This window comes from Pan paniscus, chromosome 21 (genome assembly GCF_029289425.2).
Source record: "Pan paniscus chromosome 21, NHGRI_mPanPan1-v2.0_pri, whole genome shotgun sequence".
Classification (NCBI taxonomy): Eukaryota; Metazoa; Chordata; class Mammalia; order Primates; family Hominidae; genus Pan; species Pan paniscus.
This window is the reverse complement of record NC_073270.2, coordinates 49,304,602-49,331,118: the sequence shown is the minus strand read 5'-3', so window position 1 is coordinate 49,331,118 and position 26,517 is coordinate 49,304,602. Positions and strand designations below refer to the sequence as shown.

Sequence of the window (26,517 nt, the reverse complement as noted above, 5' to 3'; positions counted from 1 at the left end):
GAGAATAGTGAAGGCTTCCATCGCGGGGGGGTTGGAGAACGCCCCAGCTTCGATTCCCAAGGCGCAGGAGCAGAGTGGAGCCAGGCGAGGGCGGGGCCGGGCGGAAGGCTGGGGTGGACTATTGGGAACTACTTAACGGAAAAGGGTGCGCAGGTTTAGTGTTGAGAATGATAACAGCGTATAATTCTGTTTTATTAACTCCGCATCTTTGCTTGCCATGGTACTAGGCTTGAGCGCCGGCGAGCATGGCGGGGAGTTAGAACTTGAATAGATTCTACAAAAATGTGAAAACTATGAACTGTATTAGGGAGTCTAACGACTAAGCTGGTCAAAAAGGCGCCCCTGTTGAGCAGAGATTTGAAGAGAGAGTGGTATTCATTAAGGCAAAGGCTGGGGAAGGGCGTTCCGGGCAGAAAGAACTGCTTGTGCAAAAGCACCACAATACAGGTTGCCCTGCCATCTCCATTAAGGTGGGAAACCAGAAGCCTGCAACTACCAACAGGCCACCCGACTACCCAGGAAAGCGCTCTGTGCCTGCCTTTAGAGGTGTGTGGATTTGTGAACAACGCTGCAGCAGCCTGGAAGACCCAAACTGAAGATTGCAGAGAGCGCTGACAGTTTTTATTTACATTTATGTTTGTCTTCGAGTTTAGGATATTAAAACACATACAACTCGTGTTGCTTTCCACAATTTCTGTCACTGGAAATTTTAAAAGTGGAGACGGGCCGGGCGCAGCGGCTCTCTCCTGTAATCCCAGCACTTTGGGAGGCCGAGGCAGGTGGATCTCTTTAGCCCAGGAGTTTGAGGCCAGCCTAGGCAACATGGCGAAACCCGGTATCTACTAAAAATAGGAAAAATTACCTGGGCGTGGTGGCGCGCGCCTGTAGTCCCAGCTGCTTGGGAGACTGAGGTGGGAGGATTGATTGATCCTAGGAGGTTGAGGCTGCAGTGAGCCGTCATGGTGCCACCGCACTCTAGCCTAGGCAACACAGTGAGACTTTGTCTCAAAAAAGAAAGTGGAGAAGAGGGTGATTTGAGAATTCTCTTTGGTCAGATGAAGTGGCTTCTGCCTGTAATCCCAGCATTTTGGGAGGCCAAGGTGGGAGGACTGCTTGAGGCCAGGAGTCTGGGACCTGGGTAACAGTAACACCTTTTCTCTCCAATAATAATAGTAATAATAAATAAAAAAAGAAAATTAGCCAGGCATGGTGGCACACACCTGTAGTCTTAGCTGCTTGGGAGGCTGAGGTGGGAAGATCGCTGGAACCCAGGAGTTCGGGCTGCAGTGTGCCATGATCGCTCCACTGCACCCCAGCCTGGGCAACAGAGTGAGACTCTGTCTCTTAAAAAAAAAAAAAAAAAGTTCTCTTCTTGGGGATGCTGTATTTTGGTGCAGAATTGGGTGAATACAGTTTGCAGTTAGGGTAATAATGGAAATGAAGTATTCTCACTGAAGAGAGAGTAGGCCGTCCCATTTGAAGGCTGGGACAAATCTTGGGATCTTTCTGCCTGATATGCAGTCAGTGTTTGCTACAGCACCTGCCCAGAGCATTTCTCCCACTGTTGGAGATTGCAGAAAGAGTAAGAGTTTTGGCCGGGTGCAGTGGCCCACGCCTGTAATCCCAGCACTTTGGGAGGCCAAGGCAGGTGGATCACTTGAGGTCAAGAGCTCGAGACCAGCCTGACCAACATGGTGAAACCCCGTCTCTATAAAAAATAAAATAAAAATAAAAATACAAAAAATTAGCCGGGTGTGGTGGCGGGCGCCTGTAATCCCAGCTGCTTGGGAGACTGAGGCAGGAGAATCACTCGAACCCAGGAGGCAGAGGTTGCAGTGAGCTGAGATTGCACCATTGCACTCCAGCCTGGGCAACAAGAGCATAACTCCATCCCCGCCGCCCCCCCAATAAAGCAAGAGTAAGACTTTTAGAATCAGTAGTTGTCACCAAGTTCAATTCCTCGCTGTGACTTGTACCAGCTGGGTGACCTTGGGCAGTTTTCATAATCTCTGAGCAAATGTATCCTATCTGTAAAGTGAAGTTAGTAATTTCTTTCTTTCTTTTTTTTTTTTTTGCCGAAACTGAGTCTTGCTCTGTTGCCCAGGCTGGAGTGAAATGGCATGATCTCCGCTCACTGCAACCTTCGCTTCCTGGGTTCAAGCAATTCTCCTGCCTCAGTCTCTCAGGTAGCTGGGATTACAGGCACCCGCCACCATGCCCGGCTAACTTTTGTATTCTTAGTAAAGACGGGGTTTCACCATTTTGGCTAGGCTGGTCTTGAACTCTTGACCTCGTGAATTGCCTGCCTTGGCCTCCCAGAGTGCTGGGATTACAGGCGTGAGCCACTGCGCCCAGTCTGAAGTTCATAATTTCTAAATGCTGGCTTATAGTGAGGATTGTAGATAATGCATATAAAACTTGGAATGTGCTCAATAAACACAGGTTGTAGCATGTTCCATTCAACAGCATGGTTTTTCATTTTTATTTTTTATCCTGATGAAAATAATTGTGCTTTTACAATCTCAGAACAGATAGAACCATTATATGTTTCACCGTCCACAGCTGATTGTGTGCTTCTGACACTACTATTACGTTTCTGATCATTATACTCTTGTTTTTTTGCTTTGGGAAGTTAGGGGGATTTTGACCTCTTCCTCATCTTGTCCCATATTTGTCAATTATCCGGCACTATTAAGATGGAAATCAGTGTGTATCTTTCAGCGTTCTTAGCACATGTGAAAGCTTAACATGAACTCTTCCTGACCCAGTTTTGATCTCTAATAGCTCAGTGTCATTGGTGTTTTTTCTATGGTCTCCCAGACTTCTTCCCCGTGATTCCTGGGGCAGGGGGCTGGGTGAACAAGACTTGAGGAAGGGAAAGAGTGGGATTGAATTAAGAGGAAAAGGCAATAAAATCACCAGCACACACTGATCCAAGAAAGTTCCTTCCCTTGTCTCCCAACCAAAAAAGCTAATAAGGCCACCCAGGAGTATGAACCACACATTTGTAAAAAAACAAACCACTTTTCGTATTTATTTATTTATTAATAAGACAGTCACACTCTGTCGCCCAGGCTGGAGTGCAGTGGCACGATCTTGGCTCACTGCAACCTCTGCCTCCCGGGTTCAAGTGATTCTCGTGTCTCAGCCTCCCGAGTAGCTGGGACTACAGGCACGCACCACCACACTCAGCTAAATTTTTGTATTTTTAGTAGGGACAGGGTTTCACCATACTGGCCGGGCTGGTCTACAAACTCCTGACCTCGGCCTCCCAAAGTGCTGGGATTACAGGTGTGAGCCAGCACGCCCAGCCGAAACGAACCACTTTTCCATTGAAGTAAGGAAGCACAATCCATCCCACAAGTGCAGAGTGTTCTGAATTTATGAGGTGTTACTGCTCACGTTCTGTCCGATCAGAATTATCTTTAGAAATGACTAATCTTGGCTGGGTGCGGTGGCTCATGCCTGTAATCCCAGCACTTTGGGAGGCCGAGGTGGGCGGATCATCTGAGGTCGGGAGTTGGAGACCAGCCTGACCAACATGGAGAAACCCTGTCTCTACTAAAAATACAAAATTAGCCAGGCCTGGTGGCGCATTCCTGTAATCCCAGCTACTCAGGAGGCTGAGGCAGGAGAGTTGCTTGAACCTGGGAGGCGGAGGTTGCGGTGAGTCAAGATCGTGCCACTGCACTCCAGCCTGGGCAACAAGAGCGAAACTCAGTCTCAAAAAAAAGACTAATCTTGAACATATGGAGCTCCATGGTGGTGGCCAGGAAGCTCTAGGCATCAAGTCTGCAGCAGCCTCCAGCTCTGTCCAGCTCTGAGCTCCCCGATGTGCGGTGGAGCACGGCATGAACCTGGCAGCCAGGCTCAGACCAGGAGCGGCATCCCGTTCAATGTCTCCTTTTCAATACCCCATTTCTTATACTTGGCTTGTTCCAGCCAACTTTTGACTTAGCTCCTCACTAGAGATTTTGGCAGTCATTCTGCCTGGACCTAATAGCCAGGGTGAGAAGCAGATCAGCACAAAAGTTCAATGTGAGAGCCCTGGAGCCAGCTTGTAGGGCTCCAAGTCCCAGCTCTGGCCCTCATTAGCTATGTGACCTTCAGGCAAGGAACAGCTTCTCTGACTCTGCATCTTCATTGGTAAAAAGGGGACAGTAATAATTCCTACCTCAGGGTTGTTTGGATGGAAAATTTGTAACAGACATGGAAGAGTCTAGTACAGCAACTAGCCAAGCATAGGCAGGCGATCTAAAGCTAACTTTGGCCAATTAAGCAAAAAAGGAGTGTGTTAAAAAGGATCAGAAATTCTCAGATCATTTGGAAAGCTAGACAAGACTTGAGGCTTGGGCGGGTGCAGTGGCTCGCACCTGTAATACCCGCACTTTGGGAGGCTGAGGTGGGAGGATCACTTGAGGTCAGGAGTTCGAGAACAGCCTGGCCAAAATAGCGAAACCCTGTCTCTGCTAAGAATACAAACCATTAGCCAGGTGTGATGGCGCGTGCCTATAGTTCCACCTACTCAGGACGCTGAGGCAGGAGAATTGCTTGAACCCAGGAGGCGGAGGTTGCAGTGGGCTGAGATAGCACCACTACACTCCAACCTGGGCGACAGAGCAAGACTGTCTTAAAAAAAAAAAAAAAAAAGACTTGAGGCTTCCAGGAATGACATTGCAGGGCTGGTCTGATGGCGTTGCTGCCACTGAGCACCAACTGCTACAGTTTGCATCCTTGCCACTTCTACACCAGGAACTCAATTTTGCGGGTACTGTTATCACAGTTACCACACAAAAGAGCGCTCCCGATCCCTTCCCTGAGTCAAAATGTGGCACAGGTTTATCCCTGGTCCCCATGCCTGGCCCTAGCTAAGGGGAGGCTGGGAAAGTCAGTGTCTAGCATTTTCAGGTACTCTTAAGTGGAGGTAGTTATTGCCCCCCCCATGAAGTCTCATAAAATAGGGGATTCTCTGGAGACAAGAAGGGGTTCAGATACCAGGCACCCAGACCCAATAACAAATGTCCAGTATTACCCACAACAAAGACAAATATCATCAACATAGAACAATAAGAGATATTGATACCCTATGAGCTTGTTACATCTCTGTCATTTTACACATCGAGATCAAAATCCAAACACCAGGAGGCCCTCTGGTAAAAGAGTGCTGGCTGCCTACCCAACATTCTCCCCTTCTGTCTTAGTGTCAGAACCCCTTTGTTATTAGGGATAGTCACGTACCCAGCAAATAAGCCACATCTCCCAGCCTCCATTCCAGGTAGGGGTGGGTGGTTAGTGAGATGGAAGCAGAAGTCATTGGGTGGAGCTTTTGGGAAAGCTCTTTAAAAGCGCCCTTTGCTCTTCTCCCCTTTCCTCCATTTTCCCTTCCCTAAACACAAAATTGGCAGCTAGAGCTCCAGTAACCATCTTGTAGCAAACCTAACATTGGAAGCCATTTGTCAAGGTTGGCAGGGCAGAAATACAGCCTCTGAGTATCTGATGACCTGTCCTGCCAGTCCTGGACTCCGAAACATTATTTTTCTTTTATGTGGTGGAAAAAATAAACCTGCTTCTCGTTTAAGCCATTGTTAGTTTGAGTCGCTCTTCCTAGCAGCTGAAGGTAATTCCTTACTAATACCAGCTGGCCTCAGTAGTTTCACAGGTCCTTCTCTTCTAGCAATCCAAGATGTCATCATCCTCTGGCGCATAAGAAAATCCCAGGAATGCACTTGAGGCCCCAGAGCTGCTGGCCACAGTGTCAGGGGTACAGCCAATGGACTTGGACACAGCTTCCTGGGTGAACTCTGGGTCAAAATGCTTCAAGTCAGCAGGTCCTGTCTGTCAATAAAAGCCAATGATGAGAAGAAAACACCGGGGTCAGAGCTGCCAAAGGAGCCCAGATCCTCAGAGAGGGATGTCAGGCCTCTGTGAGTGCCCCATGCTTCACAGTCATCCATACTTGACTGTCACTTTCCTGTGCATTTACATTGATCATTTGATTCCTCTCACCCCCTGGTATTCTGCCTCCACACCAATCGTTAGGCAAGTCAGTTAATCAACATAACACTTACTGAATGCCTACCAGGTACTGTTCACGGTGCTGGGAACACAGGAGAACAAGATAAAGTGAGCCCCTGCATTCATGGAGCTTACATTGTGTAGGGGGTAGGAGGATTGATAATAAGCATATGTACAAATAGGTAACTTAGGATGGTGATAGGTCCTATGAAGAAGATAAAATAGGGTGATATGGTGGAGATTGACTGGGGCTGCTTTAGCTATTTTGGAGGAAGACCTGTGAGGGAGATTACAAAAATGTTCACAAATTCTCCATTTCCCATCTAGAGGTGGAGTCTATTTCTCCATTCCTTTAATGTAAGTTAGCCATATGACTTGGTTAGGCCAATGGGACATTACCAAATATGACACAAGCAGAGGCTTGAAAATTGCACATCAGGAGTTGCTCTCTTGCTGTACTTCTAACCCTGAGGCCACCATGTGAACAGCCCCAGACTAGCCTGCTGGAGCGTGAGAGGCTCATGAAGAACTCAGTTGCCCTGGCTGCCTGCCAACTCCCAGGCATGGGAGTGAGGCAATTCTAGATCAACAACTGCCAACTGTCCCACTAGCTGACCACAGATATGAGAGAGCTCCACAGAGACCAGCTGGCCTGACTCAGACTTTAAAAAAAACCACATAGAATCCAAACAAAATAATTTTTTTTAAGAGACAAGGTCTTTTTTGCCTGTCACCCAGGCTGGAGTGCACTGGCATGATCACAGCTCACTATAGCTTCGACATCCCAGGCTCAAGCGAGCCTCCCACCTCAGCCTCCTGAGTAGCTGGGCATGCAGCACCACACCTGGCTAATTTTCTATTTTTCTATAAAGATGGGGGTCTCGCCATGTTGACCAGGCTGGTCTTGAACTCCTGGCCTCAAGCAATGCTAACAGCTCGGCCTCATAAAGTGCTGGGGTTACAGATATGAACTACGATGCCCAGCCAAAAGATTGTTGTTTTAAGCCACCTAGCTTTGGAGTTGCTTGTTATACACCAAGAGCTAACCAATACAGTCTCTCTGTGGAGGAGGCCTGGGTTTTATGAAGTAAGCAGGTGAGGAAGGGGAAGGGCTTGCAAATCTGCTTTAGTGTGCAAATAGGTCTATGGAGCCAAACAGATCACAGTTTCTAGCTTCTCAATAAGGCTACAAGACAAGGTAGTCCCAGCCCAGCACTCAGAGTTCCAAGATCAGAATGTGCATCCTGGCCCTTATTAGTTGTGTGACTGTAGAAGAAAATGATACTAAAGAGACTTACTGAAGACCTCACAAATGGTAGGTGACAAAACCAGGAATCCAGCTCCGGAGTGTCTCATTCTAAAGTCCATTCATCTCTGCCTAGTATTCCATGTATGGTTCTCTCTCCAGGGTATAAGTCTGACATTATCTTCACTGTCTTTTTAAAATCCCAAGGAAAAGAAGCTTTTCTGGTGCCTGGCCCGAGTGTATCCTATCTGATCCAGTGCCCAAAGACAAGTTCATGAATAGGTAATTAAACAAGTGAGAAATGTAAATGGTGAATTAACCTTGGCAGTGTTTGGTATGCAGGTTGTTTCGATGGAAGGGGCTTGGCACCATGCTTTACAGGTAGACCACACAGCTTCACACGCCCACCTCCAATAGGACTCCTTTCATTCACACTGCCACTACCAATTAACATTGCAAAACTAGCACTTTGGGAGGCCAAGGCAGGCAGATCACTTGAGGTCAGGAGTTCGAGACCAGCCTGGCCAACATGGTGAAACTCCGTCTCTACTAAAAATACAACAACAACAAAATTAGCCAAGCATGGTGCTGAGTGCCTGTAGTCCCAGCTACTCGGGAGGCTGGGGCATGAGAATTGCTTGAACCTGGAGAGGCAGAGGTTGCAGTGAGCTGAGATCGTGCCACTGCACTCCAGCCTGGGCAACAGAGCAAGACTCTATCTCAAAAATAAAAAAATAAAAGCCAGGCGCGATGGCTCATGCCTGTAATCCCAGCACTTTGGGAGGCTGTGGTGGGCAGATCACTTGAGGTCAGGAGTTCAAGACCAGCCTGGCCAACATAGTAAAACCCCATCTCTACTAAAAATACAAAAATTAGCCAGGTGTGGTGGCACATGCCTGTAGTCCCAGCCACTCGAGAGGCTGAGGCAGGAGAATTGCTTGAACCAAGAAGACAGAGGCTGCCATGAGCTGAGATCGTGCCACTGCACTCCAGCCTAGGCAACAAAGTGAGACTCCACCTCAATAAAATAAAATAAAATAAAAATAAAAATAAAAATGAAAATAAAAACTGGCCAGGTGTGGTGGCTCACACCTGTTATCCCAGCACTTTGGGAAGCTGAGGGGGTGGATCACTTGAGCCCAGGAGTTCAAGATCAGCCTGGGCTACATAGAAAAACATCATCTGTACAAAAAATACAAATTAGCTAGGTGTGGTGGCACCCACCTCCCAACTACTCAGGAGGCTGAGGTAGGAGGATGGCTTGACCCCAGGAGGTGGAGGTTGCAATAGGCAGAGATCATGCCACTGCACGTCAGCCTGGGTGATAGAGTGAGACCCTGTCTCAAAAAATAAATAAATTTAAAAAACTAACCATCTTTACTATAAGACAAAGAAATATAAATTAAAACAATTAAGAGATGCTGTTTTTTACTTACCAAATTTGCAAAGTAAAAAACAATAACCACACATGCTTCAGAGTGCAAGCAAGATGAGAATTCTCCAGCAAGTGCCGCTGGTAGGAAGTAGATGGTTCTCCCTTCCACACAGTGAAAAGGTGGTGTGAATCCACAACCTAAAAATGGCCAGGTGCGGTGGCTCACACCTGTAATCCCAGCACTTTGGGAGGCCAAGGCAAGTGGATCACTCGGGGCCAGGAGTTCGAGACCGGCCTGGCCAATATGGTGAAACCCTGTTTCTACTGAAAATGCAAAAATTAGCCAGGCGTGGTGGCGCATGCCTATAATCACAGCTACTCGGGAGGCTGAGACATGAGAATTGCTTGAACCTGAGATCGTGCCACTGCACTCCAACATGGGCGATAGAGCGAGACTCTGTCTCAAAAAAATAAATAAATAAAATAAAAAATAAAAAAAGAATCTAAAAAATATTAGCATTGGGAATTCCCCATAAGGAATCCATCTTAAAGAAATGACCAGAATTCTGGGCAAAGACATATACTTAAAGCTGTTCATCAGCACATCATGATAAAGAAAAAACATAGTAACAACCATAAGATTGCCATTAGGAACATGGGTAAGTAAATTATGTTACCAACATAAGATGGAAATATTATGCAGCCACTAAAAATTGTATTTATAAAATTTTGTATGACATGAGGAAATTATAACATAGTTTTTAGCCAAAAAAGGAGGAAGATAATATAGATGAATAAACACACACACACATATAGATACTATAAAGTAGGACCTAATTAGGTTAAAAACAAAACAAAACAGGCCAGGCACGGTGGCTCACGCCTGTAATCCCAGCACTTTGGGAGGCCGAGGCGGGCAGATCACGAGGTCAGGAGATCGAGACCATCCTGGCTAACATGGTGAAACCCCATCTCTGCTAAAAATGCAAAAAATTAGCCGGGCATGGTGGTGGGCGCCTGTAGTCCCAGCTACTCAGGAGGCGGAGGCAGAAGAATGGCATGAACCCAGGAGGCAGAGCTTACAGTGAGCCGAGATTGTGCCACTGCACTCCAGCCTGGGCAACAGAGTGAGACTGCATCTCAAGAAAAAAAACAAAACAAAACAAACAAACAAAAAACACATAGAAAAGTGACTGGAAGGAAATATGCCAGTGGTTTCCCTTAAGTAGTGAGATAATAAGCGTTTCCCCACTGCTACTTTAAACTTTTCTGTTTTACATACATTCCCTTTTTTTTTTTTTTTTTTTGAGATGAAGTCTCCCTCTGTTGCCTACACTGGAGTGCAATGGCATGATCTTGGCTCACTGTGACCCTTGCCTCCCAGGTTCAAGCTATTCTCCCACCTCAGCCTCCCGAGTAGCAGGGATTACAGGTGTGCACCACCATGTCTGGCTAATTTTTGTATTTTTAGTAAAGATGGGGTTTCACTATGTTGGCTACACTGGTCTTAAACTCCTGACCTCAAGTGATCTACCCGCCTCAGCCTCCCAAAGTGCTGATACTACAGTCGTGAGCCACTGTGCCTGGCCAGTGTTTTACATACTTTTTATAAGGATATATGTCATTTTTATTATCAGGAAAAAGTCTATAAATAGAAAAGGATAAAATATCTCTAGAGGGCTTGGCCCTATGTGGGTGTGCTGTGCGACACAGAGCACTTCACAAACTGTAAAAGTCTCTGCAGCCAGAGTTATTTATTGGTGCTCAAGACAAAGGAGCAGCAACATGGCTGTTTATCCAAGAGCTGCACCTGTAGTCAGGCCCAGTTCTGTCTCTGACTGACTGTGTAGCCTAGGACAAATGACTGAGCTTCTTGGACCCCCAATTTTTCCATCTAGATAAGGAGAGTTGGCAAGCATAGCAAGCTCCCCCAGCCCCGGAAATCCAGAGTCTAGAATGCTGTGACCTCTTACCACATTTGGGTTGAAGGGTGGAGTTAACCTCTTGTGGTACAGGTCATCCCAGTTTATGGGGCTGAAGAATACATGGTTCTTAATCTCAAGCTGCAGGAAGTGCAGAAAAAAGGTTCTGGTTAGAAGTAGCCCTCCCCATGGGTGCTCTCACCTCACCCCCACATCCTCCAGAGCTCCACCAGCAACTGGCTGTCAACTGGAAATTAACTTGCAGTTCTGGCTAGTTTCCTGGGACAAGAGAGTTTTGCAGCCAAGTTTCTCCCATCATCCAGAATCCAAACCCTTCTCCCCACTACAGCATCTGTTTATTCCAAAACTATTTACTGAGCACCTTCTCTGGGCACCGACCCTTTGCTAGGCTTTGGGGGTGTCAGTGAATAATACATCGGAATCTGCTCTGGGGGTGGGGGAGTACCAGTGGGAGCTTGGAGACCCCTCCCCTCACTCTGCTTCAGTACATCTTGAGTTTTCCAGGATGCAAACCAGAGAAGTAGACTAAATCAACTCACTAGGGAAGGTTTGAAAAATAAAGCCCCCAAGAAGACCTTCAGATTCCCAGACACCCAGATTTTAGGACTCAGCCCTGGTCATGATTCACCACCTTTCCTAATCAAAATCAACATTGGCACCAACTTCTTTCCATCACATCCTCTATCTGTGTTTCTCAAATAATTATTCTCCACCTCCCTATATCAGGAACCCCAGTGGGCTGGTTAACAACCCAGATCCAAAATATCTCCGTAAGAGGCTGGGTGCAGTGGCTCATGCTGGTAGTGCCAGCACTTTGGGAGGTCAAGGCAGGTGAATCACCTGAGGTCAGGAGTTCACGACCAACCTGGTCAACGTGGTGAAACCTCGTCTCTACAAAAATAGAAAAATTAGCCAGGCTTGGTGGTGTGTGCCTGTAATCCTAGCTACTTGGGAGGCTGAGGCAGGAGAATCGCTTGAACCCGGGAGGCAGAGGTTGCAGTGAGCCGAGATCATGCCACTGCACTCCAGCCTGGGCAACAGAGCAAGACTCTGTCTCAAAAAAAAAAAAAAAAAAAAAGCCGCCAAAAGAATGCCCAAGAGGCCGGGCGCGGTGGCTCACGCCTGTAATCCCAGCACTTTGGGAGGCCGAGGCGGGCGGATCACGAGGTCAGGAGATCGAGACCATCCTGGCTAACACGGTGAAACCCCGTCTCTACTAAAAATACAAAAAATTAGCCGGGCGTGGTAGCGGGCGCCTGTAGTCCCAGCTACTCGGGAGGCTGAGGCAGGAGAATGGCGTGAACCCGGGAGGCGGAGCTTGCAGTGAGCCGAGATCGCGCCACTGCACTCCAGCCTGGGCGACAGAGCAAGACTCCGTCTCAAAAAAAAAAAAAAAAAAAAAAAGAATGCCCAAGAAATTGGTAACATTGGTTGCCTCTGAATTGAGGAACTGGGTGGCTGGAAGGACTTTTTCTAGATACTCTTTTGTACCCTTTGAATTTTGATCTATGTGAATGTATAACTTATTTTAAGAGTCATACGTATTTTTTTAAGATACAAATTTTTGCTTGGAACAGGAGACATCTTCACGGAAGCTCCTATTCTTTAAGCTGGCCAGGAATAGGCAGCAGATGCCCTAAATGTTGTTACGATTTACAGTAACTGGAATGTAAAGCTTTTGGTACAAACACTTAAAAAGCACTTATTGTGTGCCAGACACTGCTGAGAGTACTTTGCATACATTAATACTAATCCATTTGATCTTCAAAACAGCTATGTTAGGTGCTGTTATTACAATGGGGAAACTGCGGCTCACAGACAGAAATTAAGCAACATGTCCAAGGTCCTGTAACTAGTAAGCAGTGAAGGAGGGATCTGCTGAACCCAGGTAGTTTGCCTCATAGTCCATTCATCTTTTTTTTTTGGAGATAGAGTCTCACTCTGTTGCCGAGGCTGGAGTACAGTGGTGCCCATCTCAGCTCACTGCAACCTCCACCCACCCCCAGGTTCAAGCAATTCTCGTGTCTCAGCCTCCTGAGTAGCTGGGATTACAGGCACCCACCACCACACCTGGATAATTTTTGTACTTGTAGTAGAGACCGGGTTTCGCCATGTTGGCCAGGTTGGTCTCAAACTCCTGACCTCAGGTGATCCGCCCGCCTTGGCCTCCCAAAGTGGTGGGATTACAGATGTGAGCCACTGCACCTGGCCTAGTCCATTCATCTTAACCACTATGTTAGAAAAGAAAGCAAACTCCTGGTGAGAAAATATTGCGGCCTTCTTTTTGTAAATCCAAATTACCTTGTGTTGAATAAAAAAGTAGGATTATTTTTAAAGTGCCACTTTAATGAATGAATATAATGAATTTGCTAAGAATGGACTATGAATCATTTATCCCTATATCCCATTTGCCCAGCCTGGGGTCTGGCAAGGAAGAAGTACTCAGATATTTGTAAAAAGCAAGTGCTGGCTGGGCGCAGTGGCTCATGCCTGTAATCCTAGCACTTTGGGAGGCTGAGGCGGGCAGATCACTTGAGGTCAGGCGTTCGAGACCAGCCTGTCCAACATAGTGAAACCCCGTCTCTACTAAAAAAATACAAAATTAGCCAGGCATGGTGGCGGATGCCTGTAGTCCCAGCTACTCAGTAGGCTGAGGCATTAGAATTGCTTGAACCTGGGAGATGGAGGTTGCAGTGAGTTGAGATCGTGCCACTGCACTCCAGCCTGGGTGACAGAGTGAGACTCAGTCTCAAAAAAAAAAAAAAGGCCAAGCATGGTAGCTCACTCCTGTAATCCCAGCACTTTGGGAGGCCAAGGTGGGCGGATCACAAGGTCAAAAGATCGAGACCATCTGGCCAACTTGGTGAAACCCCGTCTCTACTAAAAATACAAAAATTAGCTGGGCGTGGTGGAGGGTGCCTGTAGTCCCAGCTACTTGGGAGGCTGAGGCAGGAGAATCGCTTGAACTCAGGAGGAGGAGGTTGCAGTGAGACGAGATTGCACCACTGCACTCCAGCCTGGCAACAGAGCAAGACTCTGTCTCGAAAAAAAAAAAAAAAAAAAAAAAGCAGATGCAGTGCAGTCCACTCTCTGCAAAGAAGCCCGAGGAATCTTCTAAAAACTTAAATCAGGTCATGCCAGACCTCTGCTCAAAACACCCTAAAACTGGCCACTCTCCTCCTTGTTCCCATAGCAGGACTTCTGCACATGCTGTGCCTTGTGTCTGGGGAGCCTTTGCCCAGCTGTCTTCATGGCTGCCTCTTTCTCATCCGTCAAGCCTCAGCTTAATTGTCACCTCCTCAGAGAGAACTCCCTGATCATGCCGCTATTAATTTGCCCCCCCTCCCATTATTGTCTATCTCAGCTCATTATTCATTTTCTTCCTGACACTTGTCATACCTTGTGATAATTGTATATAATGTTTGGGGTTTTTGCCTGCCCCCAATCCCAAACTTTTTTTGTTTTTGTTTTTGAGGTGGATTTTTGCTCTTGTTGCCCTGCCTGGAGTGCAATGGCATGATCTCAGATCACTGCAACCTCCGCCTCCCAGGTTCAAGTGGTTCTCCTGCCTCACCCTACTAAGTAGCCAGGATTGCAGGTGCCCACCACCATGCCCAGCTAATTTTTGGTATTTTTAGTAGAGACAGGGTTTACACCATTGTTGGCCAGGCTGGTCTCGAACTTCTGACTTCAGGTGATCCACCCGTTCTGGCCTCCCAAAGTGCTGGGATTACAGGCGTGTATGCCGCACCCGGCCCCCACCCCAAACTTAATAAGGGCAGAGACCCAGCCTATTGAATCCCTAACACCTAGCTCAATACCTGGCACATAGTTGGTGCTTAGTAAATATCGATTGACTAAGAGAACTAGACTAGAGAAAGTAGTCAGCTAGTAGCAGTAGTGAATTTCCAAATGAACAAGTGAGCAGCGCCTGGTTTTAGAAGGCAGCAGGATGCGTGTTAATGTGCTTCTGAGCTGCCTCTGCAGGAAGCTGCGAGCCCCATGGGGGCCAGTGCTCCACTGGTAGGTCACCTACAAAGTCTGCTTTGGAGCCCAGCCGCTGCCTCTGGTCCTTGTGGAGAAGGCTTTGCAGGAGGTCACAGGCGGCCACCGTCCGGCCCCCGGGGATCTGTAGCGGCTGGTGCAGAATGTTCTCATACATCTGGGATACATCTTGGCTGTAGAAGGGCGGCTGGGGAGAGAGGGAGAACAGCTGGAGGATCACCCATGCAAAGTGAACACAGGCTCGGGGAGACTTGGAGCAAGGTGGGCGGCTGGGAGGATTCAGTATGACCCCTGTCTTGTGCAATGGCTCGCATGGCAGACTGGAAAGAGACAGGACTCCAGGCTTCCGGCACATGGAGAGAGTTGCTAGGAAGGTCAGAAGTCTCTTCCCACCATCGTGAGGCCCATCTCTTTTCATCTAGCTTGTGCACCAACTTTGCATTTGGCAACATTTGCACTTTCACCTTAATCATTTCACCCCAGCCTCATAACCATCCTCCAAGAGAGTTGTAATTTTTCAGATAAGAAAACAAGGCTCAGAGCAATTATGTGGCACAGTTAGGAAGACAGCCAGGCCCCAAACCATATCCAGGGTCCCCTTCTCTTTCTTACTATTCTTCCTCCCACACCTCTTCCAGCTGTTCCTTCCCCTTAATCCACAGAGCCTGTTCCTTCCTAGGGACCAAGCTATGCTGGTGAAACCACTTCAAAGCAAAGCATGGCCTAGGGCAAATGTACACATGCCTCTACCTAAGCAGGCAGCCTAGGACTGGGGTCAGGGGTTGGCTCCACAACCTATCAGGACTGTGATCTCTCTTGGTCTCAATTTCCCTATCAGCAAAATATGAATAACTCCATTTCCTGCTGTGTCAGCCTCCAAAGGCTATTTTGAGGTACCCAAGGTGAGACAGTGTGTTGTAAACTAACTTTTTTTTTTTTTTTGAGACAGAGTCTCCGTCACCCAGACTGGATGTGCAGTGGTGCGATCTCGGTTCACTACAGCCTCTGCCTCCCAAGTTCAAGTGATTCTCCTGCCTCAGCCTCCCGAGTAACTGGGATTACAGGTGCCCGCCACCACGCCCAGCTAATTTTTGTATTTTTAGTAGAGATGGGGTTTTACCATGTTAGCCAGGCTGGTCTTGAACTCCTGACTTCAGGTGATCCACCTGCCTTAGCCTCCCAAAGTGCTGGGATTATGGGTGTGAGCCACCGCCCCTGGCCTAAACTAACATTATTGAAAAAAAAAATTCGCATATTCGCCCTGGCGTTATCTTTTTTAGTCTGGAATGAAGAGATGGCTTGCTCATTTTCCTGGACAGAGCTTGTGTAGACCACATGAGAGATAGACCCATCCCTACCTAGCCAGATGGCCCTTGTAGATGGCTACCCCTGACTCACCAGGCCATGGAGCATCTCGTAGAGGACTGCCCCCAAGCACCACCAGTCCACTGCCCGATCATAAGGCTCTTTCCGAAGCACTTCAGGTGCCAAGTACTGTTAGAAGGAAACACACTTATTTGAAATAAGTCGTTAAACCTCAGTTGCCCCAGCTGTAAATAAGGCACTTGGAAGAAGATGACCAAGAGCTGACCCTGCTGTGCGTGTGCTCTGTGGCTGTGTGTGTGTTCATGCATCAGTCATTCAGCAAAGGCCTGCTTTCTGCAGGGCCCTTTGCCATGGGTTGGGGATGTAGAAGAGGTCAGCCAGGACTGCTTTGTGCAATTTACATGGTGTGTACCACACAAAAGCACCAGCCAAAAGGGTAAAGGGGGCTGCACTCATGGCTGTAATCCACTCACCAAGCCGCAACACTAGTTCAAAGGTATTATCTGGCAACTTTATTTTTGTTTCAAGGGGTGCTTTTTCTAATTTGTCTGCCCGGAGGGGATGCCTTTTTCTATTTTTGCAAGGGCATTCAACTGGCTATCCGTGTCCTGGGAATGGAAGGCCCCGGGAGTACTCTCACAGGGCAGTGTGGAGACTAATGTGAGTGTAAGTAAAAGTAAATGTGGCATATCCTTGTGCTGGAAACCCTAGGGTCAGACGAGAGGGTCAGGAAGGAGGGGGTGACCCCTGAGCTATTGATAAATAAATGTACACCATGTCTCTATGCCTTGCATGAGGAAGAGAACCTGGGAACAAAAAAAAGAGGCTTACTGACTTCTTAGCCTGGTGTCTCTGCCACCGAGTCGGGGGCAAGGTCTCAGCAACAGGAAAAGCTGCTCTGAGAGACTGTGTGGGTCTAGGGAAGGGCAGAGTCACACAGACCTGAGCCGTGGTTGGTACGTGGTCTCAGGCAGGGCATTTAACCTCTCAGACCCTGGTTTTTTCATCCTAAAAATGTGAAGATACCAAATCCCTCCTAGAAGCTGTTCTAAGATGCTAACATATGTGCTGGCCCTCAAACAATGGGAGCAACCATGGCTACTCTTGCCTATGCCCCCCAACACCATGGCAGTGGCTGAGTCGTGGTAAAGGTGATGTGTTGGGGCCACATGTCTCCTACATGAGCTGGGGTTCCATATCCTTTGTTCCCGTCCCTAGCAACGTCCAAGGAAGGGATGGCTGGACTGTCAGGCTTTGGGGCGCTGGCTTTATCCAGCAAACACCACCCACCATACCCAAACACAGACCATGGCTCCTGCTCAGAGAGTTCATCCGACCATCAGCTACCCTAGAACCAAAGTGAGGAGGCCATTAGATCTAAGACCCAGCTTTTCAAGCATATGGAGAAAAAGAGAGCAGCTGAGGTCCTGTCTCATGCCAGGTGGGGAGGAGTCTCCCAGTCTGTAGCCTCAGCCCTCCAACCCTCACCCTGACGTCTGTCTAGCCACTGGGGACCCCTTCAGGTCCAAGGTCCAAGGTCCAAGACTGGTGGGAGTTCAAATAAAGTTTTTTGTTTTTTTTTTTGAGACAGAGTCTCGCTCTTGTCCACCAGGCTGGAGTGCAATGACCCGATCTCGGCTCACTGCAACCTCTGCCTCCCAGGTTCAAGCGATTCTCCTGCCTCAGCCTCCTGAGTAGCTGGGATTACAGGTGCCTGCCAGCACACCTGGCTAATTTTTGTATTTTTAGTAGAGACGGCGTTTCGCCATGTTGGCCAGGCTAGTGTCGAACTCCTGACCTCAGGTGATCTGCCTGCCTCGGCCTACCAAAGTGTTGAGATTACAGGCGTGAGCCACCACGCCTGGCCCAAAGAAAGGTTTTAACTTCAGGGCTGCAGAGAGACCTTGGCGGGACATATAGACATGTCTAAATGACTGCTGAGATCTGCAAATTGTAACCCTCCAGGCTCTTGGCAGCTGGAAGATGGACACGGACCTGTGGTTTACACTTGCCAGCCCAGGTCTTAACGCTCAGGCCAGGCCCTCTTGTTGCACGTGGCCTTCACCCTGCAGATCAGTAGTGTACAATATAGCAGCCACTGGCTGCACATGGCTATCGAACACTTAAAATGTGGCTGCTCCAAATTGAGATGGGCTGTAAGTGTTAAAATTCATGCCAGATTTTCAAGACTTAGTTAGAAAAAAAAAAGGAATAAAATATTTCGACCAGTTTTATATTGATGGTATGTTGAAATGAGAATATTGGATATGTTGGGTTAGATAAAATACATCATTAAAATTAATTTCACCTGTTACTTTCTTACTTTTTAAATGTGGCTGCTGGAAATTTTTAAAGTGTTTATGTGGTTTGAATTTCTTTCTTTTTTCTTTTTTTTTGAGATGGAGTTTCACTCTTGCTGCCCAGGCTGGAGTGCAGTGGCACAGTCTTGGCTCACTGCAACCTCCGCCTCCTGTATTCAAGCGATTCTCCTGCCTCAGCCTCCCGAGTAGCTGGGACTATAGGTGCCCGTCACCGTGCCCAGCTAATTTTTTGTATTTTTAGTAGAGATGGGGTTTCACCATGTTACCCAGGCTGGTCTCAAACTCCTGACCTCAGGTGATCTGCCCACCTCAGCCTCCCAAAGTGCTGGTATTACAGGCGTGAGCCACTGTGCCCAGCCTGCGTTTCTATTTCTATTTCTACTGGATAGCACTGCGGTAGAGCTTCACCAGCAGCTAGCTGGCTGGGTCTCAGCAGTCCTAGAGCTGGTGCCCCCATTACATAGATGAGGAAACCAAAGTTCAGTGTACAGCCCACTCAGGAGAAGTGTTTGGGTCAAAGGAGTGAGTCCCCTTCACTGTAACCTGTTGGCTCTAATCAGGAGCTGTGGCCTCACCCACTCATGACCTCCCCTTCTCCTGGGATGTTTACGCTTACCTCAGGGGTACCACAGAATGTGGATGTGGTGTCTTCAGGCTCTACACCTTCCTTGCAGAGGCCAAAATCCGTCAGCACCACGTGTCCCTGAGAATGACGGAGGGCATGGGCTGGAGGGTGGTATGAGCCAAGGGTATGGCCAGGCCTAACCCCCAAAGCCCAGATGCCACACCCCAGGGCAGCAGCTGTGGGATCTGATGCTCAGGCACAGGCTGGAGGCTCCACTCCAACCCAGGGCTCCTGGACTGGATGCCAGGAGCAGCACAGGGGGCCAGGTGGGCACTCCACTGTTTGCCCACGGCTCATCACAAACTCAGACCCACCCCTACAACAGTGGCAGCTTGTGGACAGAAAACCCCTAGACAGAGGCTGGGGACTCAGAAAGCAATCACACCTTGTGGCAGCTGGGCAGGAAGGTAGAGTGAGTAGATACTGTGGGGTTCTGCCTGGATCCCTCTTCTGAAACCAGGCTACAGAAGAACCATGCCTATCCCCATCCCCCTGCTGCTAGAACATTGCCCGCACCCAAAGTTATGCCCCCTCCCTAGGAGCAATCCATGTCCAGGGGCACAAAGGCCCATCCTCTTTGTCTCATTTTGGGACAATCCTAGAGACCCACCCCAGCTCAGGCCCTCCCCCTGCCGGCAAGATCAGCCGAGGCCCCACTGGCAACCACAATGCAGGTGAGCTTCTTCCTTTGCCCAATCCTGTTTTTTTACCCCTTTAAAAGTGTTATCTCTTGAGAATGTTCCCCAATAAAGCTTCTGCCTCCTCTCCATCTCAGAGTCTGTTTCCATGGAGCCCAGTCTAAGACAAACTCCACCAGCCTCCACCTGGTTCCACCTCTGCCCCTTATGTACATGCATGCACACATATACATGTACAGTCTCATGTGCACATATGTATGTGTGTACATGTGCATGGGCACACACACATATGCTCAAATGCCTCCTCTACCTATATGCATACATGTACAATGCATGCACACCCATGCACACAGACTCATGGTCAGATAGTGTACCTGTGCAACCACATACACACACACACACACACACACACACCAACCTGGCAGTCCAAGAGAATGTTCTCTGGTTTCAGGTCCCTGCAGAAGATAAGAGAAAACAGCCTTGAGGTGTCTCAGCCATTTAGTGAGGAGAGTTGGAGACCTGGGCGGGGGGTGGTCCCGGCAGGAGAACTATTCATGGAGGTTGCCAGAGATGCAGAAGGAGAGCCCAGAAAGGCTGGGCACTTGGACCTCGGAGGAGGAGACTCCAACCCCACCCAAAACAAAGGACCAAGTCCACCAGGATTTCATCAGGATTTAGTGTCCACACAACCCCTAGCTGTTGGAGCAAGAAGGGCTTGGTCCTGGCTCTGAGCCACAGGCAGGCCTCACCTGTAAATGATGTTGAGGGAGTGCAGGTAGCCAATGGCGCTGGCCACCTCAGCAGCGTAGAACCTGGCCCGGGGCTCCAGGAACCGGCGCTCCCGCTGCAGGTGGAAGAAGAGCTGGAGGGGAGGAGGAGTGTGACAGGAGTTATTGGGTGGCTGCTGTAGGGCTAGGGTGCACCTGCTCCCTGCCCTGTGCGGCTGCGAGCTCACTCCCTCTCTGACCTGCAGCATTCTTCCTACCAAAAGAGCGCATGCTGGCCCCTGCCCACACAGCAGTCCCGGGTGTCCAAAGAGTCAGCAGAAGAAGAGATGAGTTAGCATTGCTTAAGCACCTCCTGTGTTCCAGGTTCCAAGTCAGGCCCTTCCACATCTCCTATTTAATCCTCATGACAACCTTCAAGGTACAAGTGTCATGCTAGTTTCATGTAAGAGGAAGCTAGGAGGGGTCAGAATGGTTAGGTGACTTGCCCAAGGTCATGTAGCTTATAATTGGCAGAGCTGGCATTTGAACCTGCGTGGTTCAAAGATTATGCTTTTCCATCAATCCAGGCGATAAGATGATACGGCTGTCAGACTGAGCTCAGGTTAGATCCACCCACGGGCCAATGTTTTTGGACTATTTTGCTGGCATGGAAAGCCCTTCACTTAGGGATGCAGGACAAAAACCCCCCTCTTAGCATCATTCTGAAAGGCAAGAGATCACGCAGGTTAAATCTGGGGTCACTGACTGGAGCTCCACTACATTTTGCATCTTGACCAGAGAGACAGAGTGAAGCCCAGGAGGGAGCTCTGCTTGTCCCAGCTGTGCTTCTGGGTCACCAGGTGGCCTGAGGTCTCTGTTTACCACAGTGACCAGTCAATCCCACCCTGTGGCCTATGGGGCAAAATGGGAGCACTAGAAACCTTGACCACGAGCTCCTCTTAGCATTGACCTTTCCCGGGTCTATCAAAGTGCGTCTATGGGCAACTCGGAATGAGGAAGGCAAGAAAGCATTATGGTGGGGAGTCTAACAGACCTGAATTCAAGTCCTGACTCTACCAGGTATGGGCTGGGTGGCCTTGAGCAAATGATTACCTCCCTGAACCTCAGTTTCTTCAGCTACAAAATGGGTCTATTGTAAGATGAAGTGAGATCATTCCAGAACTTGGCATGCAGTGGGCATGTGGGATGGACAGCTCCCAGCCGAGAGCCAGCCCAGGGAAGCCTCCCTGTGGGCCCACCCACCTCTCCCCCGTTGACATAGTCGAGCACGAAGTAGAGCTTCTCAGGTGTCTGGAAGGAGTAGCGCAGGCCCACGAGGAAGGGGTGCCGCACATTCTTCAGAAGCACACTGCGCTCTGCCATGATGTGGCTCTGCTGTGGAGTCACAAAGAGAGGGGTCCATGTCACAGCCCACAACAGCCTCTTTTATCCCGGCTCAGCCCATATAAGCTTGTGGGTGGGGGTCATCCTACCCAGGACTTTCTCATGCCCCTGCTCAAACACCCACAATGGCTCCCTATTGCCCTTAGAGCCAGGCCCAAGTTCCTTCCTTAGTATTCAGGGCTCAGGGTGGTCAGCCTCATCCTAAGCTAGTTCATGAGGGCACAGCTCTAGCCCCTGTATCAGAGCTTCTTGCCCTTGGAGTGAAAAGCAAAGCATGTGTGATGCCTACATAAATGAGTTCCTGAGGGAAAGAAGCCACGCACTATCCATATTCATGCATTTGCTCATGCTATTTCCTCTTCCTGGATGTCGCACCCTCTTTTCAGACCATCAGAATCCCACCATCAAGGCCAGCTGCACCGCTGCCTCCCTCAGGAAGACCTCCCATTCCACCCCCAACGGAGACCTTGTTAACATTAATCTCTCTTTTCTCTGAGTCCCCCGATCTCCTATGCAATCCTCTCTCTGGGCCTGCTCTGGCCTACTAATGGAGTCAGGTGTTAAAGGAACTCAGGTCAGCTGAGGCATCAAGAAATCCACGATGGGGCTGAGTGTGGTAGCTCATGCCTGTAATCCCAGCACTTTGGGAGGCTGAGGCCAGCGGATCTCTTGAGGCCAGGAGCCTGACCAACATGGCAAAACCCCATCTCTACTAAAAATACAAAAATTAGCCAGGAGTGGTGGCGGGTGCCTTTAGTCTCAGCTACTGGGGAGGCTGAGGCATGAGATCACTTGAACTCAGGAGGCGGAGGTTGCAGTGAGCTGAGATGGTGCCATTGCACTCCAGCCTGGGTGACAGAGCAAGACTCTGTCTCAACAACAAAAAAAGAAGTCCATGATGTGCTGTGCATGTAGGTCATGCCTCTAATCCCAGCACTTTGGGAGGCTGAGGCGAGAGGATTGCTTGAGCCCAGGAGTTTGAGGCTGCAGTGAGCTGTGATTGCACTACTGCACTCCAGCCATATGGCCTGATGGCATGAAGGGTCTTCAGAGAGAATAAAGTGGGGCTCCACATTATACAGATGGGGAGCCTGGCACTTGGAGCAGGCAGAAGACTTGTCCATCGTGGAGCCTGTGTTTCCCAGGGGAAGGCAAAGCCAGGCTGGTTTTCCTGAAAGCCCTGTGGTGAGGTGGCTTGGCCTGCTTTCTTTGAGAAGGGCCAGCATCCTGCGTACCACCTCCCCTCTACCCTTTGTTGTGACCACTTCTGCACCCAGCCCCATGGGCCTGTCAGAGGTGGGACCCATCTTTGAAAGCCACCCTAGGCTGCGGTTTGAGAAGCAGAAGAAGAAATGCCTGTGCCCGAGCTCTGGTACCTCTTTCTTCTTTAAGATGGACTTTTTCTGTAGTACCTTCACTGCATAGAACGCCCCATCAGACTTGCGCTTGGCCAGTAGGACCTGAGCAGAAACATGAATTTGAGGCCCTGTAGGTGACTTTGGACTTCCCAACAGCAGTACAAGGCCTCCCGCCTGCCCCTGCTTTTGTCTGCAGGTGCGAGTGCTCTCTCTTCATACATACAAGTGGCAGCAGGGGCTGGAAGAGGCTGCAGAAGGGAAGACCCAGGCTTCCCACCCTCACCAAGTCACTCACCTTCCCGTAGTTCCCTTTGCCGATGACTTTGAGGAAGTCGAAGTCCGTGGGCCGGGCACTGGGGGAAGAGGGAAAAACACGGATCAGCATTTGCAATGTCTGGAAACCTGGTGCCTGAGAACAAACCTGGGCTTCTTTTTAACTTTAGAATGGGGAGATACAGAGCGCCTTCCAGGAGCCATGCCTCCTCACCCCCGAAGAACCCCATGTTCTCCCAGCCGAAAGAGGGCTTGTAAGATTCACCCTGGCCCCAGGGGAACTCAAATTCAAGTTAAACAACAGGCAGAGGGTAGAGATAAAACCAGACATACTGCACAGAAGGCCTGCATAGAAGGCAGGGTTCTGGTACCCAAAGCCCCTCAGAAGGACCTGAAGTGTGGGGAGTTGCTAACAATGCAGACATTTCGGTGGCATTGCAGGAAGAGGGTTCAGCATGGGCAGAGGCTGAGGAATTTGTGGGAGATAAAGCTGGGGAAAGGTCCTGGGCCCAGATGGCAGAGAGTCTTGAATGCTAGACCAGAGAATCTGGATTTTATTCCCAAGGCAAGGGGAGCCAGGTATGAGGGGAGTCAAGTAGGAAAGGTGCTTGAGGGACCAGAACTCACTTTGGGTTGGCTGAAGGCCCCAGGTTGATGTTCCCATTGGCCCTGGAGGGCTAAAGAAAGAAGTGATTATGATCAGCAGATCCCTACTCCTTGGCTACCTCCCTTTCTCCTGGCCCAGGCCCTGATCCCTTCTCCAACAACTCTACTAGGCCTGCCTGCCTTTTTCTTTTCTTTTTTTTTCACCTGCCCGCCTGCCCGCCTCCCTCCCTCCCTCCCTCCTTCTACCCACCCACAAATCCACTTATCCACCATCTTACCCACTTCTCAAAACAGCCTTGGGAGGCAGCTGGCTGTTGTGCTAATTGAATAGGCGAGGAAACTGAGGCCCAGAGAGGAGTTGCCCAGGGTCTCACAGGCAACCAGGTTGGGATACGACCCAGGTGTCTCCATGACAAATCTCATGATTTTTCCAGTTCATCTTGAAGCCCTATTTCAAATCTCTACTCTATTCACCCTGCAAGTGGCTCATTTCTATGTGCTCGCAGTAACCCTCTCAGTCCCTGACATTGTCTGGGACCCACAGATTTCCTTAGCCTTGGGAAGAAGTGAGCCCCCTGATGATGGGTGGGGGACCAAGAACCACTCACCTGTGGACTTGGGCTCCCAGCTGGGCTAGAGTTCATTCTGTAGCAATGATCAGGCAGCTCTGGGGGGACAGGGAGGAGCAGGCATGAGAGAGTTGGTGTTGGGGAGTCAGCTCCGCCCATCCAGGGCTTCAGGCACCACTGCCCTCTCCATCCTCCCCTACCTGTGCACCTGCCACCACCTGAGGGTTTCCTACCCCAGAGGTAAGCAACCCCTGCATGGATGGAACAAGAAATGATATCCCCTGGACCCAGACTTCCTAACAAACATCTCAGAAGGGATAAAGGGGGATGGTCAGGGTGTGGCCCCTCCCAGGCTGATTCTTTTCAAGAACTGGGGACACCCAGGGCAACAAGACCCCTGTGAGCCAGGGTAGCTCCAGAAGTCCAAGATGGCCAGGGCTGGAAGGATCTTTTCAGGACATAAAGTCTGAACCCATCCCCCATTTCACAGATGGAAGGCCTGTGGCCTAAAAAAGGACCTTCCTAAGGCCACATAGCCTTGTGAAGCACAGGCTGGGCTCTCCGGACTCCCATAGAGGAACAATGGCAACCCTGAATTACTGTGCGCAGTCCCAGCTGGGCTCTGTGCTACGATCTCCTTGCCACAAGGAATTCTGCCCAATGCCTCAGGAAAGACAGCTGCCCTGGAAGCCTTGGGCTGGGGCCACAGAGAGACCCAAGACTGGCCAATATCTATTCGGGGCCAAACAACAGAAGGTGTGACCAGCTGATCTATGTGGCCAGGAATAGTGTCTTCCTTGCTTCCACCCTGCAGGGGAGACGGGGCCAGGGTGCCCAGGCCCCGCCACAGATTGCTTGGGGCCCCACAGTCTCATCCTTGCTTGGCAAAGGCTGAGAGCAGAGAACTCACCTGAGAGCCCAGTTGCCGCGCATCTCAAGACCTTAGTCTTGGCCCACTGTGGGGCCTGGGCTGCAGCCCAGCCTCTCTGAGTAGAGATTTCCCATCTTTACAAGGGGGGGTCCTGGAGGCACCAACCTCATGGCCTTCTTGGGAACAGAGAAAGTGAAGGGGAACTGAGAGGATCCCCCAGCCCAGGCTTCCCTCAGAGGCCCAGCCCTGCCAAGCCTTAAGAGCAAGCTGCAGAACTGCTAAGGAAGCACAGCCTGCCCCTAGCCAATGCCAGATGTGTGTGCTCCTGCAAACAGCCCACAACACTGCCACACCCTCTCCTGGGCTGACCCCAATGGCCCTTCGGCCAGGACCTGGCCTCCCTGGTCCCACATACCTGCGAGTCTGAGGAGAGGCCTCTAGGAGAACCAGCAGTTGGAACCGAAGACAGGCAGTGGACAAGAGAGCCTCTCTCTGTTCTCCCAACAAGGGCCTAAGTGTCTGTGCCTGGTGCCGGCCTGGCCCCAGCACAGAGCTCACAGCTCCCGGCAGCCGCGAGGGGGCTAGCTGATGTCACGCGGGATCCAGCAGAGCTTAAGATGGGACTGGAGACTTCTGTTCCCTGGGGAACACCATCTCACCCTAGCGGGGACGGTGGGAGGGGTGGGCAATAGCCCCAGGGCAGCCCTGGAGACCCTCAGGGCTTGTTAGACTGTTTGGGTCAGGGTATGTGCAGCATGGTGTGTACTGTGTGAGTGTTTTGTGCATAGAGTGCTTCCGTGTGTGTCTGTCTGTGGCTCTGTATTTCAGGTATTTGTGTCGGTTTCTATGAGTCTGCGTAGATGATTGCATGTATGTGTCAGTGTGACCACATTTGTACATTTACATCAGCATATGTCTGTGCATCTGTGACTGTGTGTGTCACTGTATCTCAGTGTGTGTGGTGTGTATATGGATGTGTTTCAGCGTGTCTCTGTGTGGTACATATCAGTGTGTATCTTTGTATGTGAATATGCTGTGTCAGTGTGTGTGTATGTGGGTGAGTGTGAGTCTGTGTGGATGTCTGAAGGTGTGTGTTAAGAGCAGTATGGGTGTCTATTAATGTGTGTATAGGTAAGTCATTGTGTGTGTTCATAGTGGTGTATATCAGTGAATTTACTCTGGGGTGTGTGTGTGTTATGTGTGTGCGCGCGTGCACGCACGCATGCGTGCGTCTA

At 49.6% G+C, this 26,517-nt stretch overlaps 1 protein-coding gene across 7 annotated transcripts; it reads right to left on the bottom strand.

The window, feature by feature from the left end:
• Positions 1–115: 115 nt before the first annotated feature.
• Positions 116–26,213, bottom strand: SGK2 (serum/glucocorticoid regulated kinase 2). Of its 7 annotated transcripts, none has more exons than XM_034947097.3 (14): positions 25,698–25,879; positions 25,322–25,458; positions 24,451–24,509; positions 23,864–23,913; positions 23,259–23,316; positions 22,982–23,065; positions 21,465–21,596; positions 20,244–20,356; positions 19,913–19,949; positions 18,848–18,934; positions 15,983–16,078; positions 14,616–14,771; positions 10,610–10,699; positions 119–5,835 (listed from the first exon to the last, which is right to left on the bottom strand). In XM_034947097.3, exons 3-14 carry the CDS (start codon positions 24,484–24,486, stop codon positions 5,671–5,673), a joined length of 1,104 nt encoding a protein of 367 aa, XP_034802988.1. In that variant the 5' UTR covers positions 24,487–24,509; positions 25,322–25,458; positions 25,698–25,879; the 3' UTR covers positions 119–5,670. The 7 variants fall into 7 exon arrangements, with proteins under 7 accessions (XP_034802992.1, XP_034802988.1, XP_034802989.1 ...); XM_034947098.3 differs by having other exon boundaries at positions 25,322–25,455; XM_008951299.5 differs by lacking the exon at positions 25,322–25,458 and having other exon boundaries at positions 21,465–21,593; positions 25,698–25,884.
• Between the last annotated feature and the right edge of the window lie 304 nt (positions 26,214–26,517).